Here is a 22,552-nt window from a genome sequence, read left to right as displayed (position 1 = left end):
TAACTACAAAAATTGGACATACATGATGGTTTTGCTTATCCTGAACGTGCAGTTTCTCCGGGAGAGATTTGCCCCTCTCCATACTTCTCCCAATCCCATACTATTGGTGAGGGGATAAGGAAGGTGCAGTATGCTTATTTTAGACTCTCTCGAGTGTGGATTATCTCAGGTATCGGTCACTGATGAACACATTCTGGAGGCGTTACGCTCATGGAGAGACAACAAGGATTCTCTGCATGCATGGAGTAATCCTCACGAATGCACCTTACTGCATGCATGAGTGCCCTCAAAATGGCTCATTTCATAGGTTTAACGCGTGCATGCAGTGAGTCCCCGAATCTTTGGGGTGCGGATTCTGAGAAGAATCTGTCAGGAATAGTTTGGTCAGTTGGCTGCTTTATAAATCGGGCAATTCCCAGGGGAATTTCCCAGTGGTGTTGCACACGATGCGGGGGCCCTCCAAAATGACAACCCTCGATTGAGTGCAATTCTAGAGATCTCTGTATGGTGGGGGCACGCTGCATCGTAGGGGCTCAGGGCTCGCTGTTACACCGCTTCATAGTCGTCGTTTAGACCAATGTGGGCTTTAGTAGTCCATTTTTAGATTAAACAAGAGTGTTCAGTCCGTTGTTATTTATGCTATAATGATGAGCTTGGCAGCCGGCACCAGGCGGTAACACCTCGCTGACCGAGTTATGCAGAGTGTGCGACCCATGTTTTTTCCACACAAAAAACTGCAAAAAAAAGATGTCTGCCATGAAATGGTGGACAATCGCTTGATTTGGAGCCTGTCTTCTATTTCCATGGCACCAGAAAGGAGGATGACAAGGTGACTGCATGAAGTGAGGAGGATTGCGTGGTTTGAGATTAGTACATTTCTAAGTGGGCAGGGGGACAGTGGATGGCTGAAGGGGAGTGAGGGCTCAAATGCCAGAGGCAAGGGGGCGTGGGGCGAAAGCCAAGTAACCACACGGGCTACTTACATCTCTCTGGGTGATAATTATTACAACAATAATTTCTCAAAGCAAGACAAAATGAAAATAGGTTCCACCCCGGATCTAAAATGCTCTTGTTTTAATGAAATATTTACACAGGTTCCAAATGCATTATTTAAAATGAATGGTAAATCATGCTAACCAGACTGAAAAATGCAACTCACAGTTTTAAATAAACAAATACAATCGGATTTTGGGGAGCAGTTCCCTTTTCTCGGCTAATTCACATTTTTATCTGATAGTTTTCCAGACCACACAGGACCACCTACGTGATCTTAAAATGTAACAGAAAAATAAGAGTTATCCCAATACAGGCTTGATCTCCGCAATATCCCGTGTCGTTTTCTTTATTTAAAACAAGCGGTAGTAGCAACAGACACAAAAATACAGCAGGGAATCCTTGACGTCCCTCTTCAGGAAAACCTGAGGCAAGCTGGGAGTGTGCTAGATCAAAACAACATGGAACAGGAGTAGGGAGAAATGCGCGTTTCCTAAATCTGCTGAAAAATCAATATGTGAAAAGATTTTGATGCCACCCACTATCACCACCTGCGGGAACCCCTTGGTGCTCTGGCGGATCTGTAAAACAAGGGGGTAAGGTTTAGGGGTAAGTTAGTAGGACTGAGCAGGAGGAAAGAGCAAGAGAGCTGTGATGAGCTGTTGGCAGCTTGAGTTCGATTTACACCGTTCACTGCATTTAGGTGTGAATCTTCGGTTGGTAGCCGTCATGTGCTGTTGTGCAAGGTTATGTGGGGTTTGGTTTGTTTCTTCAGAAAATGGATTCGTAAAATGGAGGGAGGCGGTTTTTAGACCAATGGCAAAGCATTGAAGTAAGTGGGCTGAGATCAAGCGGGTGTAAGTACAAAAATATAAAGAGAAGAATGATCAAAACGAGGAAAACAATGTAATGTCTCACACCCGTTGTCACTTACTAGGGGGCAGTCTTGTCAAACAGTTATGATCTCAGAGTCTGGCATACATAAAACATGGTACAGGAATGGGTTCATTGGCATACTGGCAAGGAGAGGACTTTGAGAAGTCAGGTCAACAGATTGACAGGCTTTACATAAATGGGTGGCACAGAGAAACGTTACAACTGATGGGCTTTAAAGAGGGGGCTTCATAAGTGATGGGTGACTGAGATGGGGAGCTAGAAGGAATCCATTCAAATTAGAGCACCAGTGGCGAGTGAGCCATGGAGACTGTGATATGGCTGGAGCAAGCCTTCAGGTGAGTCACAGACCATGCAGGGGGAAGACAAAAGAGTAAGACATTAGTGGTGGGAATGGGGGAGTACAAACCTTTAAAGATGGAGATTGAAAAGATAGGGGGCTTTCAGCTCTGAAAAGAGGAGTATGATGCATTAGGGAAGGATAATATAGGGGAAAGAAGCATAGAGTATACGGGGGTGACGTAAGACTCCTTGTAGATGACGATAGAGGAGAACGAAGTAATGCAGGAGCAAGACGATATGAATAGAAGGGTAACATTATCCAGAAACAGGCACACTTAGAGATGAGCATTGATGAGAATGATTTCTTACAGATCGGGACACCTTATAGATGGGGATAGAGAAGTAAGGCGCCATATAGAGGAGTAAGGAACCTTAGAGATGGGGAGTGGTGAGAAATGTGCTTTGGAATGAGGTTAGAGAAACAAGAGACATTAGGGATGATGACAGAAACATATGATTTCTTAGAGCTTGGGATAGAGGAGAAGGAAGTCCTGCAGATGCTAATCAAGGAATAAAAACCCCTAGAGATGGGCAAAGAGAAGTACAGAGGCTTTGGGATCATAGTAGATAAGCAAGAAGCCTTCACGATAGGGATAGAGGAGTGGGAAGCCTTAAGGGCGAGGTTAGAGGAGTCAGAAGATTTGGAGATAAGAATAGACCAGTATGAAGCCTTAGTGGTATGGGTAGAGGAGCAGAAGTCTTAGAGGTGAGTTGGGAGGAGTTAGAAGCCTTAGATATGGGAATATAGGAGTGATTTGCTTTAGAGAGGAGGATAGAGGGACAAGAGGTCTTGGGGATGGGGTGGAGGAGCAGGAAACCCTATTGACAGTAATGAAGGTATATACGTCCTTAACGATGTGCCTGGAGAAGTATGGAGACGTAGGGATGAGAAGAGAGGAGAAAGAAGCCTTAACAGTGGGGTAGTGGGGTAAGAAGGCTTAAGAGCGAGGATAGATGAGATAGAGGATTCAGAGATGAGAATAGAGCAGTATCAACTCTTCGAGGTGGGCATTGAGGAGTAAGAAGCATTAGAGATGAGGTAGAGGAGTTGGGGGAAAAGGAGTAAGAAGCCTTAGCTGTAGGGATACAAGAGTAAAATCCTTTAGAGATGAGGATGTGGGAGCACGGTTCTAAAGAGATCAGAATAAACAAGTGTGAAGCTTTAGAAATGGTGATCGGGATGGAAGAAGATTTATAGAAAAGAGTAGAGGCGTAAGAAGATAGGGAGACGAGAATATGGGTGTATGACGCTTTACAAATGGATCTAGAGGATTTAGAAGCTTTAGATATGGGAGCAATGAGCTCTAGAAAGAAAGATATGGACAATAGAATCCTTAAATATGGTGATATGGCAGTAAAGGTTCTTTGGCATGGGGATTAGGAAGGGAAGATTCAAGAATTTGAAATAAATAAAATGAGATATGGGTAGGTGGGAAGACTACATTAAAATATGGGAATTTGATCCTAATGGGGTTGTGACATTTGGAAATGTGGAGCAGGAGAGCCACATGTCATTCCCACCCTTTTGAACATGACATCCACAGCTCCAGGATATTTATAACAACTTGCTGTGTTCTGATCATAATCTCTTCCCCACGAAACTCTTGCCTAGATCCCCATCATAAAAACCAATGTCTCCATCACTTCATCACTGTAAATCACGGGCTCATCAACGCTTGCAGCAGCAGCTACATTTCACACCTCTACTGAAATCATCACCCTCCTACACAGAAGTGGGGCATTGGTGCCAGGAGAGGGTAAGTTCAGGTGGCTAGCTACTGTGCCCCTGGCAGGGGGTGACAGATCAACCAAAGGCCATTAAATGTTACCCTGCGCCATAAAGGGGGAAGCAATGGGACAGCAAAAACATTGGGGCACCCATGCAGGCAAACTATCAGTCTATCCGCAACCAATCCACAGCACCAACAGTCAGATCAGAACTGTTACCACCAGCACCAGTCTTAATGAAAAACTATTAGGGTAACTCCCAGAAAAGGACACAGACATCACCCTCTGACCCCGGGGCCTGCGGCTCGCCATATGTTTGGGTCTATGAGCTCCATGATCCCTCACCATTAGGTATGCTGGCTGGGGATGCTGGGAGTGGTAGTCCAAAACATCTGGAGAGCCAAAGGTTGCAGACTTGTGCTATAAGCCAACACTTCTCTTATATTTCACTCTGGACCCTCTTTGGAGGCCCGTTCGGAGCTGGGACGCTTTCTCAGAGGTAACCACACAATTCGCAGAACCAGAGAAAGAACTACACACTCCAAGCAGAATTTGATGCATTCCAGGTAAATTGCCATCAAGGATCACACCCACCATGGTAGCATCAGACAAGAAGATTTCTGGAGTAACAAAGACCCTGTCACGTAACTTGCACTTTATGCACTCAACTGCTCAACTACGGTATCAGTTTTAGAAAAGGTTTATCTGGAGTGCCACCAAATGAATCACCATATACTAAATAACAATCCCAAATACAATGCTACAACGTCACTGGTACATTATAATGACAAAGTAACCAATCCTATGATGGTATGCAAATTCAGCATCTGTACATTACCAAAATGAGGTTAGAACCACAGCTGAAACAGATCAAAAAGCCACCTCCAGGTGTGAAAGAGTTCACTCCGGATTCTGGAAATAGTAGTTTTATTTTGGCCATTGTAATTGTGGGCCTACAAATCCCAGCATGCAAAGGGAAACGTGTGGGCGGTCTCGGGATGTCACATGACATGGAGACAGTTGGCAGTTATGAGGGATAGGGGCCAAAGCAAAAAGAAGATATCGTGACAGAAGGGAGGACCAAGAGTGGGAAAGAGTTTGGTTTGTTCCTGTCTTGTCTTAATTGCGTCTGGTTTCAATGAGTATTAATCTTAGTTGTCATGCTGATCATTACGAACTCTGTTATTGGATGCATTATCCCTATTAAATTGCTTGCTTGCGCTTTCCTTTGAATATTGATTGGAACATTTACCGCTTGGCTATTTAAATTTTACAGGAATAACATTTTCTTAAACTAAATAAAAAAGAATGGAAATGAGAGCGGAAGAACCAAAGGAAATGAGGAAAGGTGTAGAGTGAGGAGGAAGAACCAAAGGAAATGAGGAAAGGTGTAGAGTGAGGAGGAAGAACCAAAGGAAATGAGGAAAGGTGTAGAGTGAGGAGGAAGAACCAAAGGAAATGAGGAAAGGTGTAGAGTGAGGAGGAAGAACCAAAGGAAATGAGGAAAGGTGTAGAGTGAGGAGGAAGAACCAAAGGAAACGAGGAAAGGTGTAGAGTGAGGAGGAAGATCCAAAGGAAATGAGGAAAGGTGTAGAGTGAGGAGGAAGAACCAAAGGAAATGAGGAAAAGTGTAGAGTGAGGAGGAAGAACCAAAGGAAATGAGGAAAGGTGTAGAGTGAGGAGGAAGATCCAAAGGAAATGAGTAAAGGTGTAGAGTGAGGAGGAAGAACCAAAGGAAATGAGGAAAGGTGTAGAGTGAGGAGGAAGAACCAAAGGAAACGTGGAAAGGCTTAGAGTGAGGAGGAAGAACCAAAGGAAATGAGGAAAGGTGTAGAGTGAGGAGGAAGAACCAAAGGAAACGAGGAAAGGTGTAGAGTGAGGAGGAAGAACCAAAGGAAATGAGGAAAGGTGTAGAGTGAGGAGGAAGAACCAAAGGAAATGAGGAAAGGTGTAGAGTGAGGGATAACACTTTGAGGGGGAGAGAGACGAGGTTATGGAAGAGTTAGTGGGGGGAGAACAGAGCTGCAATAGGCGGTGGGCGAGTGCTTATTTGTAAGGACACCACATTCATTAAAACGTAATTCTTATGCCTGGGGAGTAGGGTGGGGAGAAAGGGCTGTGCTGCAGGAAACTGCATCCTCAGGGGGTTTGATGTCTGAACATAGGCTACTTTTCTTCAAACACTCCATTGGTTGCCACTAACAGGAAATGAAAATTGGTGCGAGAAAAGATCGATCAACATTCAAATTGTGGTCGGGTACGCCGACTGACCATCAAAAAACCACCAAGGTGTGCTTTAAGAGGCGAAAGCATTGCAGCCTAGAGTGCACCCACAATGGAGCACAGCAACACAAATCTTCAAACCATCGCCCCGCTAACACATTTCTGAATAAAGAGCAACACCAAACCTTACTAACCAGTCAGAACATCACCCGCCACTGCCTTTTCTCCCTTCCCAATAGTGCGCAATGTTGCTGGCATGCATGTCACTGTAAACCCCCACATACACATGTAATAATAATACATCGGGGGTACATTGCCTGCATGGCGAGACATACAGTGTGCACTGCAGAAGACCAGGTTCAATGTGCCGTAGACCAAGAAAGGGAGAAACCACAGCCAGGCAAGCATAGCCACCTACCTCACTCCAGACCAGCATGGTGCCGAAGATGACCTGCAGCCCGTCAAAGAAGTTGTCTCCTATGATGATGACGGTGGCCCCGCCCGTCGTCCACCCCTCGCTTGGGCTGATGGCTTTGATGCATGGTGTAGCTGCTTTTCAAACAGAGAAGGATTTATGTCAGCAAAATGTGTCACGTGACCAAGCTTGAGAGCAGAAAAACAGACATTTTTCATTTTGATTGGTTTCCTTCCACCTCCCCCTCCATCCTTCAGATTGGGGGAGACACTTAAAGTCAGGGGTGAGAATACTAAGCCTCCGGGGAGACCTGGAGGCTCAGTTTTTGACAAACACAAATTCTGTGGGAGACCAGGGACACTTCTGAAGGCCCGTAGCTCTCACAGGGGACTATCCTGCTGGCCAGAGTACTCTTGATGAAGAGGAGGGCTGACTCTCATGGGGCGGGGGGAGGGGGTAATTCTGCAGGATATGACCCTGCCACTCAAGAGACTTGCCCCTGACACTCAGCGAGGGATCCTGGCACTCACATATACTGATTCTTGTGGGTACTAGCTCTCAGGGGCAACAGCCCCAAAACTCATGGTGCACAGGCCGAGAGTGAGAAGTGGTGGTTGCCCCACAATACATTGGAACAGTACCAGGTACTCAGGTGGAAGGATTCTGATTTTCATGGGGCTACCCTGAGTCTCAGATGAGAGATACTGAGGACGAGGGCAGAGGTGTGACACCCCAGGAGGCGGGAGACATTGGGTGATGAGGATGGAGGTAGCAGAGACGCAAACAGGGAAGTGAGACTGCTGGTGAAAAACAGATATGGCAGATACCCATTCCACACCCGAAGAGCAAAACATCTTCAGTTCTTTGTAAACTGAGCATTCTCCTTCACAGGACATGACGTCCTCTCCGTTGTGCATACTCCATTACAGGTCTCTCCTTCCACCTTTGCACACAGAGTCTTCTATGCATCCTTCCATCCATCTACTCATCCACCCATACATTGGCTCCAGCCTTTTTGTCCTTGAATGTTACTGTCCATCAGGCACCCTCCTTTGTAGTTTTGGCTTGAGCTTGTACCTTAGCACCACAAGAGGATGACGCCATGGAATAGTGTTTGGCTGCGATTTGTTCAGCCCCGTCCCAGGCGTGGACTAGCCTAGAGTGAACTCTGGAGATTTCCCCCTGGGTATCTGCATCACGAGCCTCTTGCATAGTTATCTATTTTATTTCCACATTTTCTTATGGGAAAGGGGGTTGAGCTTGCACACACTTTGTAATATGGGGGCGCTTTATAAAAAACATTCCAGGGCCGCTTTTGGTTCCCAGCCCACCCCTGAGCACCTGCCGCTTGTTGTGGAGAAAGGCATGTAGTTTCCCCCTCTTTCTACGTTTGTAGGCTGCCGGGGAGGGCCTAAAAGGCATTGTGTCCTAGTAATCTGGGCAGCATCATGTATGATTAGGCTGCTCTGACAGTGACAGTGCTGCCAGAAAAAAAGATGAGGCATGGTGACTGCCCACTCTGCAAGTCCCTACACTGGGGGCCACAGAAGAGGGCACTATTCCTGATCACGCACCCCCTTGTGCATCTCCCCCAGTCTTTGCATCAGTGCCCGGGATTCACGTGGCAGGGGAGCCACTCTCACCTCCTGCCAGTGCCCTCCGAGTGCTTGGCTGTCGCAGGCAGAATAGCACCCTCATTCTTTCCCTCGCAGTCAGAGCTAACATCCCCCTCTTCGCCTATGTGCACCGCAAAGGAGTGGGGCCTGAACGGGGTAGAGTGGGGGAGGGAGCAGGATGCCGGCCTACCTTATCCACCAACCTGCTCATATGAAGCCAGTATCTGGCGAAATCCTGTTCTGTTACCCTGTTCTGCTGCCCCTTACAGGTATCTCTCAAACGGCTGGGCTAGTATGCATGTCTATGTGCTCGAACTCTTCTACATTAAACTGAGCAATGGCCACACGTCACTTTCACGTTAACCCCAGATGATTGGAACATGTACCGTCACATTGATCCCATGGAATTGCTCCTGGGTATCTTTCATATTACTGTTGCAAGATTGCTCCAAGCCACTTCACGGAAAATGTCCATATGCCCCATTCACATTGCCCCCTACAGAACGCCCACTGCATTCATAAAATGCTGCCAGACAATATGCCAAAGACATTCATACTGCATCAACAAAGGCACCATTCCACTACCACATTTCTCTCACTGCACCGGAGGTTGCCCCAGGCCCTTCCATCTTTCCCCCAGAATATTGCACACGTAAATTCACATTGCCCCCGAAAATTCTGATTTCAGATTGTTCGGAGGATGGTGCCCCACTGCCCTGTCATACTGCTCATACGCGTTACACATTGCCCCAAATGCAAGTTTACACATCCCCAGATAATCCTCCATTCTTTTTTACATTGCCCTCTGGTCATATCACATTACCCCAAACAAGATTCCCGATACTCGTTTACCTGGCCCTGAGAAAGTCGTCGAAACCACTTCACATTTTCCGTTAAATGTTCCATATCTCCTTCACAATGCTTTGAGGAAACGACCCCATCCTCCAAGGATATTGCCACCAGAAGATGCCCCATGACAATTTGACATTTCCCCAGAACAATACCAATTGAAGAAGCTGTGTAGTCGTAACTGGAGCTTTCCAAGTGTCGGATGGAATTACCAATAACGATCTCAGACCCAAATAACTGGACCAATTTAAAGAATAATCAATAATTTGATTATACAAAGGCTTTATACCTCAATATATGTTAGCTATGACTTCATTCTATGTGGCAAACTTTAAAAACCTATTGACGGGAGGGATTGGTTAAGGGAACATGTGTACCTATAGTTCATATAAGTGTTAGTGTCATTATTAGATGCCCCTTATCGCGTAGGCATGCCTTGAACTACCTATAAGTACGTATAATACAGATTAGTAACAGAATAACAGCAGCAGATTGACTTCTGCAACATTTTAAAATACACTGCTACATACACTCTCATAATTGGTTGGCATACTCTCCCAACCTTGGACTTTCGGCTTGTTAGCAGCATGTAAGCAAAACAAACCCAGGTGCAGAGAACAACGTTAGACTACTACTCACTCGCCCAATTACTCTACCATTTCTCATCAGTCAGAACCTATGCCAAGGCTTCTTCTTTGTAGTTGACCTTGCAGACTGTTCTCTTCTCCGTGACATTTAAGGGAGTGTAGGTACATTAATCACTATCTTCATCTGGCTTAATGAATAGGCTTTCCTTTCGAGTTCTGAATCACATGTGAGGAAACCACGATTTTGTCAATTTCAACCTTTTATTTAGCGCTATTTAATTCAATTATGCTGGGTGTCATTACTCCTCTTGACCTCTGGAGACTTTGTTGCTCTACCTCACACATGCTTTCTGCATCCTTGATTGTCCAATACTTGACACTTGCAGATGTTTTCTTCATTGCTTAATTTGAGAGAAATGTGTGTTGTGTACATGGCTTTTCCTCTCGAATCCCTTTGTGCCTTCCAGTTATTTCTTGATGTGGCATCCTTGATCCTAGGCCAATAGATATTCTTTGTTCCTCACACAAAGCTGTTTTCCAGTGCCTCTTCTCTCTGCAGCCCTGGTCTGACTCTGAGATAACTTGATTGATTTCAACATGAGTACGGCATCCATCTTTTCATCATGGCTGCTTTTCTTCTGCACCAAGCTTCTATAGGTCTCCTCTACCTTTAATTTCTGTGCATTTCGCACTCTGAAACACTTGTGTACGAGCATGATATAAATACAATATCATATATGTACATTGACTGTCTTTTCTCACTCACTTGTCTCCTTGGTGTACATGATTTCTTCGTATTTGATTACATGTTTCTCTTATTATTTCAATTACATCTTTATTCTTTAAGTGTTTGCATATTGGTTCAGTGCATCTTTGTATATTCTCTTCATGATGTCACTCTGCCCTTGCCCGATATCAATTACAGTTCTTCGATGTCCAATGGTGTATGCAGACATCCTTCCACCACGTCAGTGCAAGTGTACATTTGATATGGTTGACTGAGTGCATAACGTCTCTCGTTTCTTCGATGCGGTATTGGAAAGATACCTGTGAACTGGTGATCTCCAGCCCTTTAAGACAAGTAGCAATACCCTTGAGATGGACGGGGATGCAGATCTTACTCATGCATCAATAATCAAAATGACTCCAGTAGTTGGCAAAAAGGATAACTGTTTTAATGTCAATTATCTAAACCATGGGGTATAAAGGACATCTACTGACGTCTCAGCGCAAATTCTCTCAATCAATTTTAGAAGAAGGCAGTCTTTTATAACAAGAAATCATCATTGATGATGTTAACCTACGTATTACTAACGTCATCCTATGTGGTAAACTACAAAAACTAATTGAAGAAAGTGATTGGGTCTAAGGGAATATCTAAGTATATGTTCTATACTAGTATCGGACAGTGAGTGAAAGAAATTGGTTTCTTAGCACCAGGTGGGGCAAGTAAGCCCTCCCTTCAAAATGGCCACCATGAAAGTCACTAAATATACAACGTCCCATTGGTTACACAAACTATAGGACCCTTAATTACGTGGTCCCCTACAATTGGTTGGCACTCTAGCCTCCGTCAGTACTTTTCCACCTATGTCTAGCAGCACACAGACTGGACCTCCAGGTGCTGGTGAGCTCGTCTTGACCAGAGCTTCCCACCAATTAGCATATCCATCAATCATCACCTCAGTGGTCTATTGGCAATTAAGACTTTGAACTTGTTCTTGGGAGTGTTCTTTGCTCTGGAGAATTCAGGGGAGTGAAGGCACGCTCTGCCCTCATGCGTAGGTGTGATAGTACTATTCGTCCAACTTCATCTGTCGACGTGACTGTAGACCATGATTTCAAGCTTCTAGTGTATTAAAAATACTATTTTCTAATAGACCTCCGATGTCTTCCTTGTTTTGTTCATGCCTTCTGAACAAGAGCTGTTCTTTCACACGATTTTGTATCCAATGTCAGCTCACCCAAGCCTGATAAGACCTTGAATTCTTGGCTTGGCTTTATGGCTCATCCAACCTCACCTTTCTAAGATTCACTTGAAATTAATTTGCCCTTCTTACTGCGACACACTGAAAATGAGGCCTTCCTTTTTTAGGCTCAGCACTGCTATAACATGTAGTGGAAACATCCATCCTTTACTCTTTAGGCATATATGTATATATTGGCGCATGCCGCAATCTATTCACTATAAAGCTAGCCTCAAGAATACTTCACCTGCATGCATTTCTTTACATCTCTACATGTGTAAAACAGCTTGATATATTCATCATTTCTGTGGCATAAGCTTCTTCACCTTGGTCCCAAGATGTCACTTATCCTTGATACTTTCTTGATGCCTTATAGAATATCTGCATTCTCTATGTATCTCTTCTATGTACGTCAGCTTGGCTCTGCATGACGTCACCATTCGTCTTGATCATTCATTTGTTCTGCTTCTTCCAGGATTTCATTTAAATGGCCATCATATTTTCTCATATGCAGGTATGGTTTTCTCAGTAGGAACCTTGCTTCCAGGATTCTCTTTGGTATTAGTATTTTTACTGGTACTGCACATGCCTCACACTCTGGCTCCCAACATATAGGCAATATGGGTGACGTGGTTGGGGTAGGGGCACTTGGCTCCTTATCTACACCTGGTGTCATATATAGCGCTTTCTTGCTACTATTCTAGTATAACGGAGGTGAGACGGTGGGCACTAGAGATGATGTGTACGTCTACTCCGATACATATTTCTTCAGGAAAGAGGCCCTAGGTCACTTCATATTGTCCTGAGAAAATCGTCCCATGACCCTATACATTGCTCAGAAGATGCCACATGCCCTGTTCACATTGATCCTAGAGAGTTAGCCAATGCCAAGTCACATTTCCTTTAGACAACTGATGCATGCCCTAATCACAGATTGCCCGTACAAAATTACCACAGGCCCTTCCCACGTTGCCCCTAGAAAGTGTTGTTACAAGTCACTTTCAGATTACCCTCAGAATATTGGCCAATACCTCCCCACAGTGAAATGACCACATGCCCTGCCCACATTGGCCCCCAGAGAATTGCCCCATGCCACTTTCACAGTGGCTTCAGGGGATTGGCCCATACCACTCCACAGTTCCTGAGCCGAATATGAGCACAGTGCCACATCTGTTTTTTCTTTCCATAATAGTTGGATGAAAAGAAATTGTTTATCAAATAGGTGCCATAAGTCTCTGCCCCTACTTCAATGCAAATCCATGCTAGATCCATGGTTTATCAAATAGGTGCCATAAGTCTCTGCCCCTAGACCCATCTGGAAATGTCTTGGCAAGATCAAACGGGGTGATGTGCCAGTCAGGCGTTACCCAATAGGCCATGCCAGGGACGTCATTTCACCAAAATACTATGGGTATTGGAAGTGACATCACACAACCCTTGACCTCTGATGACATCACAGGAAGTGATGTCATTCGACCCCACCCAAAGTTACATCACGAGAAGCGATGGAGCGAACCTTTCACCACTTGACAAAACAAGAAGTGGCATCACATTGTTCCCAAGTACACTACGAAAAATATGGTTACGCTGTAATGTGATATACATCTCATACAAGAATGGATCACCATATGTATCATTAATATCAGTGCCTATAGGCCCATATTACCAAATTAATGTGAATTCAAGCAAACTTCCAAGGCCAAATGATAATGATGTGTTAGTATATAGCACTTATGCTTAAGCGCTTTATATAGAACAAATATACCTACAATAGCACCCAGCCTGTGTTGGTACACATTTATCGACCTCAGAAGGATGAAAGGCTGAGTTGGCCTTGCCAAGATCCGAACCTGCTACCTGCATATCACACACATCGCAGCAGCGAGCACTCAACCAACTGAGCATACTGGCTATAGCTATCTTACCGGCTAGTAAAATGAGCAATTACATGTCTGAATGTTCTCAAAGTCCGAAAGCAAATTATACTCGTAGTGGATACCATTAAACTGGTAACTGAGATTTTACAGCAGTCCAGTTTATCGGCAGGTCTGGTACAAAGTTGGCCCCATGTCAAGCCTGTGTGGATCTACTGTTCAGGCTGCACATACCATTGTGAGGGTTCATAACTGTGTATTAAAGAATTTAGAGGAGCGCAGGGAAAGCAGCGCACTCACACGGCATCCCGTTCTCTGGGCAATCGTTACCTCATACATGCAAACATCCATCTTGAACAGCATGCCAGGGAGATGGGAAAGATAGACACATTATAGCAAAGCATTAAGGGACTGATTCACAGAGTGTTTCCTATGGGGAAATGCCATTATAAAACACTTCTGTGAATCAGGCCCTAATTGTGGCACAATGAAATAAAGGGCCCCTTTATTTGCTATGGATGAACATTTCCACACTGTACACAAGCTTTTCGGCACACGGATTTTGTCAAGTGACTGAGGACACCAAAATGTAATGTCTTGTGATCCTCATAACAGAGACAACTGCAGAAAGAAAAGCATGCTATAACTGCAACTTGCAAAAAGCAAAATACATTAGCCGAAATGGATGCTCATTCTACTCTAAATGCTTTTTGGACGTTTATGTCCACATTGTGAATTTGAGGTGTTTAAGAACAGACTAAATCAGTGACTCACCTCCGGAACTGTGTCTGAAATAAACCTTTAATGAGTCTAACAATTATTGCATAGAATTCCAGAAAGACACATGATTTGTTATTCTTATTCTTTCTTATTTAGGGTCACTGCTCAAAGTGTTAAACTTGTGGAACCCTCTGTTTTTTAAAAGGCCTGAACAAGAATGCCAGCCACTCCAGAAATAGAGCCACGTGGCGTTGGGTACAGCCCAGGAGCACCCATTTAAAAAAAAGGGAGACCACAGGGGTCGTAACTGCGACCCCTGGTGACCCTTAAATGACATACCTGAGGCATGCTTCTTTTGTCGGCATACACCAGGATGATTTAGCTGCTCTCTACCATATGCCCTTCCCCAGCACTGTGCCTATGAAGCGATACCTGCTGCACATGCCCTAATCTGCCTGGATAGGTGTTACCCGCAGCCAGGCAAAGTGCACACAGCCCAAAGGTTGCATGCCCGAAAAAGCTGGGTGTTGCAGATCAGGCCCCCGAGCCTCAGAGCAGCTCAATAACCCACAATAAGAACCTCAACACTGGCCACAGATCTGTCTGTCTTGGGCCGTAACACGGTCTATATCTCCAATATCTAAATAATGATATAACCTATGCATACCTTTTTGTGTCTTGACAGCACTTTTTTTGCCGTAGCTGGATTAGTTTGTTCAAGGTCACTCATGAAGCAGCCTGACCTGCGAGTCAGTCCCCAATAAAAGACCCGGAAGGACACTGTGACTATTCCCTGTATCAACATACTCACCTTCTGCACTCCAACACGCCACATGCAGACAAACATGCCACATGCACAGTAGTTCTAAAGTCCGTCCCCACACATGAATCCAATCAGAACCCTACACCTCTACAACAGCTTGCATACCCCCGCTACGGCCAATGCATCCTAGCATCACGAGTGCACTGGGATAGCTCTGGATCCAAAGGCCTCCATGTCCTCAACACAGACCCCCGCTATGGCCAATGCATCCTAGAATCACGAGTGCACTGAGATAGCTCTGGATCCAAAGGCCTCCATGTCCTCAACACAGACCCCCGCTATGGCCAATGCATCCTAGAATCACGAGTGCACTGGGATAGCTCTGGATCCAAAGGCCTCCATGTCCTCAACACAGACCCCCGCTATGGCCAATGCATCCTAGAATCACGAGTGCACTGGGATAGCTCTGGATCCAAAGGCCTCCGTGTCCTCAACACAGACCACGTAGAAACAGATATTCATGCAAAGCCTGGTTGCATCCGATCTGGATGCATAACCAAAACAGCAAAGCGTGTCCTCCCTCATCCCCCTAACCTAACCCACCTCCCTCTTTTTCAGATCTGCTGTCTGCCTGTGGAGCAGTGGTTATAAATCCCACTAACTTCACATGACATGACATGACATAACCTCCCAGCCTAACACAGTGTCTCTTTGGAATGCGTTAAATTGTGTTCTGCTTGCCTGAAATCAGAAATGCCTGTGCTTATTTCACATGTAGTTCTCTGGAGGTCAAACAAATATTTAATGGGATCTTAGCAAACATAGGTTCTCAAGTTTTTTCCATAGTATATTTTGCATCTTAAATTCTTAATTTCTTTTCTGTATTCGGATTATGCTCAGGGACGTCATTTATGGGTCGCCAGAGGTCGTAACTGCGACCTCTGAGGTCTCCCTTGCAACCTCTGTGGTCTACCTTGCGACCTCTTAAAACGTTTTTTTTTTGTAATGCAATCCCCTGGGCTGTGGCCAGCACCATGTGGCTCTTTACTTCTGGAGTGGCTGGCTTTCTTGTTCAGGCCCCTTAAGAAAAATAAGAACATGAGTTCCACAAGTCTAACACTTTCATCGCTGACCCTAAATAAGCAAGAATACCAAATCATGTGTCTTTCTGGAATTCTATACAATAATTGCTAGACTCATTAAAGGTTTATTTCAAGCACACTTCAGGGGGTGAGTCACTGATTTTGTCTGTTCTTAAACGCCTCAACTCAGCCTTTCATCCTTCTAAGGTCGATAAATGAGTACCAATACAGGTTGGATAATATTGGGAGTTTATTTTTTCTATATAAAGAGCTTAAGCGTAAGTGCTATATAATAACACATCATTATCATTTGGTCATGGACGTCTGCTTGAATTCACAGTAATTTATTAATATGGGCCTATACACACTGATCTTAACGATACATATGGCGATCCATTCTTGTATGAAATGTACATCACATTATAGTGATATCGTAACCATATTTGTCGTAGTGTACAATGCTATGTGATGCCACTTCCTGTTTTGTCAACGGGTGAAAGGTTGTGTTCCATCGCTTCCCACATATCACTTTGGGGTGGGGTCAAATGACATCACTTCCTGAGATGTCATCAGAGGTCAATGGTCATGTGATGTCACTTCCGCTACCCCTGGCATTTTGGTGAAATGACGTCCCTCATTATGCTTTTGAATCTAGCATGCCATAATTCTCCCATCAGAATTAAGACTTGAGTTCGGCCTCCACTACTATACGGTGAGTCACGGGGAGAGCATCTTACTTCAAGGTTTCTTCAGGGTGGTTTCTGACCTGCCTTTGCTTGCCAGTAACTGAATTTATTGTCATAAAGTTCAACTCGAACACATTGGATCTCCATGCACTGTAGTAATGTGATTGCCAGACAGAGACTTTCATTCCAAGGCTGCCAGAGGCCAGCATTCACAATATACTGAGACCACTACCCACAGGATCACAATATTGTGTCTATAAAACGACATTCCCAGGATATTGAGACTCAAGACTCATATTCCTGCAGCGCAGGGAGTCGACCCTGCAGGCAACAGGAACTCACATATTCAGGAAATAGAACAGCACATTCCTAGGATACTAAAGCCAGTGCATCACATCCTGGAAGCATGCTCTCACAAATAGATCAGAGACTGATATTCCCATACACTTGGGGGCGGAGTCTCCCACCTCACAGTACTGAGAGTATAGAATAAGTTCCAAGGTTACCAAGTCCAAATACACACATTACCTGCACATTACCGAGGCAGGCCTTCCAAAGATATTGAGCGCATAAACTCACATTCCATGGTACACAGAGGATGGAGCCACACACAGATGGCTACCAGGCCTTTTTTCAAAGGTAAAATATAACACTTTCAAATGAAAGGGGTTAGCAATTGCTGCATGACAGGTGGAAGTTGTGGGGTGAGGGTTGTTCCTTTAAATCAATGTCTTTTGTCTCCTCTAAAGTTTACACTCAGTTCGCCCAGGGACGTCATTTCACCAAAAGGCCAGGGGCAGCGGAAGTGACATTACATGACCCTTGACCTCTGATAGAATCACAGGAAGTGATGTCATTTGACTCCACCCCAGGTGACATCACAGGAAGTGATGGAATGTGACCTTTGACCCCTTGACAAAACAGGAAGTGACATCACATAGCATTGAAGTACACTACGAAAAATATGGTTATGATATCACTGTAATGTGCTATACATTTCATACAAGAATGGATCAACATATCTATCGTTAATATCAGTGGCCCTCATTACAACCCAGGCTTTAAGGGGTTAACGGCGCCGTAAAAGGTGGTGCACCGATAAACCCTTAACGTTTGATTACGAGGTCCCTTTGCGGGTGGCACTTTAACGCCTGCTTTTAGCAGGCGTTAAAAAACCAACCCGCAAAGGGACCTAGGAGCTAATTACGGCACCGTAATTTACGGTGCCGTAATTAGCGCCTTCCCCAGTCCCATTGAGCCCTATGGGGCAAAAATGGGGAAGGGCCATGGCGGCATGGGGAATTACCGCCCCGCCAACCTCGGAATGGGGCGGTAATTCCCCATTCCGTCATGGCGGAGTCGGTAAGTTACTGGCATGGACCATGGTGCTATTAGCACCATGGTCCAACGCCTGGGTCATAATGAGGGCCAGTGTGTATAGGCCCATATTACCAAATTACTGTCAATGCAAGCAGACGTCCAAGGCTGAATGATAATGTAGTGTTATTATATAGCACTTATGCTTAAGCATAACACAAATATGCATACAATAACACACAACATGTGTTGGTACTCATTTATCAACCTTAGAAGGTTGAAAGGCTGAGTTGGCCTTGCCGGGATCACATACACATCACAGCAGCAAGCGCTAAACCTACTGAGCTATCTTACCGGCTATAGTCAAATGAGCAATTACATGTCTGAATGCTCTCAAAGTCAAAAAGGCTAATTACATTCTGCAGTGGATACCATTAATCTGATAACTGAGATATAACAGCAGGCCAGTTCATCTGCAGGTCTGGTGCAAAGTTGGGCACATGTCAACCCTGCGTGTCTACTTTTCAGGCTTCAGAGGTTGGCAAAATACAGACCATTGGGAGGGTTTATAACTGTGCATTAAAGAATTTAGAGTAGCGCAGGAAAAGTAGCACACTCACACAGCATCCCGTACTCTGGGTACTCACTACCTCATACATGCAAACAAACATCCTGCACAGCATGCCAGAGAGATCGGAAAGATAGACACATTGCAACAAAGCATTAATTGTAGCACAATGAAATCAAGGGCCACTTTATGTTCTATGGTCAAACATTTCTACACTGTACACAAGCTTTTAGGCACAAGGATTTTGTCAAGTGAACGAGGACACCAAGAGGGAATGTCTAGTGATGATCGTAACAGAGACAGCGGCAGAAAAAATCTATAACTGCAACTTGCGAAAAGCAAAATACATGCTCCAAAACAGATGCTTATTTTTCTCTAAATGCTTTTCGAACGTTTGTGTATGCATTGTGAAATTGAGGTGTTTAAGAACAGACTAAATCAGTGACTCACCCCCTAAAGTGTGCCTGAAATACATCTTTAGTGAGTCTAGCAATTATTGTATAGAATTCCAGAAAGACACATTATTTGTCATTCCTAATCTTTCTTATTTCGGGTCACTGCTCAAAGTGTTATACTTGTGGAACCCGCTGTTTTTTTAAGAGGCCTGAACAAAAATTCCAGCCACTCCAGAAACAAAGATTCACATGGCACTGGCCACAGAACAAGAGCTTCTATTAAAAAGAAAAACGTTTATCTTTTAGGAGTAGCAGGGGAGACCACTTAGGTGGCAAGAGAGACCTCAGGGGTTGCAGGTGTGACCCCTGGTGACACCCAAATGACGTCCCTGAGTTCACCATTCAATTGGCAGGCAGTGGACCTCAGATGACGACTTGAGTGTGCTGACATGCTATAAGGGTTGGAGTATAAAGACATTAGGAGCTGCAAACTTCCATTCAGTTACATTGACTTATATTCATGGTTTAGTCATTCTATTTGCTGACTTCCAAAACAATTTAAAGTGTTGTGCGCTCTGAGACTGCGCGCAGATCTGCATGAAGTTAGATATACATTGCCTGTACTCACTGGCTATCTTTTTGCACTTAATAAATGTGTTGCAGCATGTAGTCAGTTTATTTTGTATGGAGATTACACACTATATTACACTGCATAGAATTAATGATCTCAGATAGTATCTTTTTAATCTGTTCTGCATGTGACGGCAGAAAAAGGAAATCATCACTCATCAATGCTTGCAGGTAAACATGAACTACGGCCGATTTTTAAAATCACATTAATTTAAATGAAAGCATAACCTTTTTTTAAAAAAAAAGTCTTATTCTGTATGTATCTTGATATTTGACACGATCAAAAATAAAGATGCACTTGGTGCCAATGCGTTCTGGTAAGCGTGAGATTTTGTTTGTGGTATGTCAAGAGCAGCTTCAATGAAAGACAAATGTTGCCATTTTGTTGTCAGTATTTAGTCCATACTGGACTGCCTTTAATTTGGAAATCCATTAAAATTCCTCCAATCTCATGTCTATGCTGCTTCAACAGAGAGATACATTCACATGTAGCCACATATTTCACCAATAATGTGTGCTGGTGCCTACACTGATCCCAGGACTGTGCTGAAGGCTATTGGCCATTGTTGGTATGGGTTGCCCTGTGTCACTCTGACGTTCTGGCTTACGCTTGTTGAATTGTGTTCCCTGAAAACATATTGCTACGTAGATATTCCATTACTTAAACAATGTAAGGTGATAAAGCCTTGTATTATGAACTGTTAGCTGCCATTGTATTCCAAGGTGTTGGGATTTTCCTTTCCAAATTTGCACATATTACAATGAACGCAACAAAAAATCACACCTCCAGAGTGATTCGAGAAAAGTATTTGTGAAGCCCCAAGAAGGATACTTGCTGTTCTAGTCTTTGACAATGCGACGATTAAGCCCAGAGTTTAGCATAATGATGGCCAAGCGCTGGTGGCGCACTGCCGAGTGGGCGCGCAACGCGCTAAGTAGCTCTTCTTTGTTGTCATAATGATCTCTCCACAAATACAGGCTCTTCTCCCAAAGGTACCAGGAGGCATGAAATGCTAATCTGGAGGATTGTGTGCAGGCATTTTCTTAAACCTGCCCCAGCCCTGCCTGTTTCCGGGCCCATGGGTTCTGATGGCTTCACGAGGGCCATGTAAATGTCACCCCTGTGCAGTAGGAACTTGCGGCGGCAGCTTCTGGTGGAAGATAAACTAAAGGCCAGGCATAGTTGGAATAGCCGAGAAACATGCAAAGGCGATAAAAATCTAACAGATTAATTGGTTTAAATTTCATTTCGGGGTGATGAACTTTGGCAGCATACTCTAATATTGCGCTCAGGAGTCAGGGCCTAATTACCACTTTTCCAATTTACTTCTGATTTAGGCGGGGGGTGGTGGGCTACACAGTAAATCCCCTGTCTCTAGCACATTATTAACCATTCATGTCATGCCTGCACAGCCAGCGTCAGTGGGGCGGGCAACCTGCAAGCATTGACAATACCAATATCCTTGGCTGTTGAATAGTGGGAAGCTGCTCTGCGTTGGGATACAGTAATGAGGGGTGCAGGTGGGAGGAATAATAAGGAGGGAAAGAGCTGAAGGGAGGCAAGAAGGAGCAGAGGAGAAGGTACATGGGGTCGGAGGATAGGGAGTGCCGCAACCTCCCGCGTATAGCCGTGTGCTGGCATGATATACCTAGGTGAGAAATCATGCTTGGATACCGGCCTGGTAGGGCTAGGTGCAACTTCAAATATATACTTCATATACTCACATCAGTAGCTCATTTACTGTCATTAAATGTCCAGGTACTACCATGAAATGACCAGGCATTGGTTAAAGTCCATTTGTTCACACAATGATCCTGGAATTGCCATAATATGCCCTGGCCCTCCCACTAAATGCTGGGTGTTGCCATAAATACACCAGGACCCTACACACACACGTAATAGCACCCATGAACATACATGCAACACACAAACAGGCGCCAATGCAAAACATCCTTTGTTCATTCTCCGGCTAATGTACACTCACACATGCACCCACCCACCAACCCTTGGGGCAGAACGAGACAGTCCTCCAAAGTTGCCTTCTGTTTCCAGGTGGTCCATTGGAGTACCAGGTTTGTTACACTGCTGGCTCCTGTGAGGCCAGGGAGTAGAGGCTGCCACCCAATAGTCCCCCTGTGGGTAATACTCAGCAGGAGGATCTCATGGGGATGGATCCCCCCTGTGGGACTAGGGAACACTCTTCAGGGAGAATGCAGCATGTCCGTAATACAGCCAAACCTCCCTTATCCTAATTCCCGGGACAACGTACACTAGCTCCCCACACTTCCATGTACTTGTACAGAGTGACAAGTCCAACCCTTGTAAGAGCCATTCAGATGAGGAAGAGTAGGGACTACCTACCTGAAGTATACTGGAAAAGTGGGACAAATAACAGTCCAACAAACCCATTAGAGAGTAACTATATCCATACTGGGACAAGAAGGATGTGCGGAGGTATAGAGAGTGCCCCACGGAAACAAAATGAGCGGTCTAGACAACTTGGAACAAGTACTGGGATGAGGAGCCAATAAAGAAGCATGAAGAGCCCTTCTAGAACCACGAGTGACCATTCTAGAGGTTCTACAAATCCTATTGGTCTAAAAACATTCAAACCAGGAGATTTGAATCACGTGTGTGTAAGGAAGAAGCAGCAGACCGTGGGAAAGATACCCGTCTGCAGAGGCGTCCCCGGAAGGTCTGCTGTGGAAAGGCTGGAGCGGTAGATGCCAGGCGGCACAACCAGCCTGGCGAGAAGACTGGAGAGAGGGAAGGGCCTGTGCCGTGCAGCCCAACAGCAGGGAGCCGCTGCAGAGCCGCCGCAGTCCCTGGGACGATCAGAATAGGACATAAAGCAGCAGGGAGCCGCTGCAGAGCCGCCGCAGTCCCTTGAGAAGAACATTTT

General features: G+C 44.8%; 1 protein-coding gene across 3 annotated transcripts in view; it reads right to left on the bottom strand.

The window, feature by feature from the left end:
* Window positions 1–22,552, bottom strand: part of EBF1 (EBF transcription factor 1) — a 743,411-nt gene that overhangs the window by 171,185 nt on the left and 549,674 nt on the right. For 2 of the 3 annotated variants that reach the window (XM_069653918.1, XM_069653920.1), the window contains exon 9: window positions 6,599–6,732. In XM_069653918.1, coding sequence (XP_069510019.1) covers window positions 6,599–6,732 — 134 coding nt within the window. The remainder of the gene's footprint in view (window positions 1–6,598; window positions 6,733–22,552) is intronic. The other variant, XM_069653919.1, reaches the window with a different exon arrangement.

The sequence above is a fragment of the Ambystoma mexicanum genome, chromosome 3q, assembly GCF_040938575.1.
Source record: "Ambystoma mexicanum isolate Mex_15411 chromosome 3q, UKY_AmexF1_1, whole genome shotgun sequence".
NCBI lineage: Eukaryota > Metazoa > Chordata > Amphibia > Caudata > Ambystomatidae > Ambystoma > Ambystoma mexicanum.
The sequence above is the reverse complement of the archived record's forward strand: the minus strand, read 5'-3'. Positions and strand labels throughout refer to the sequence as shown.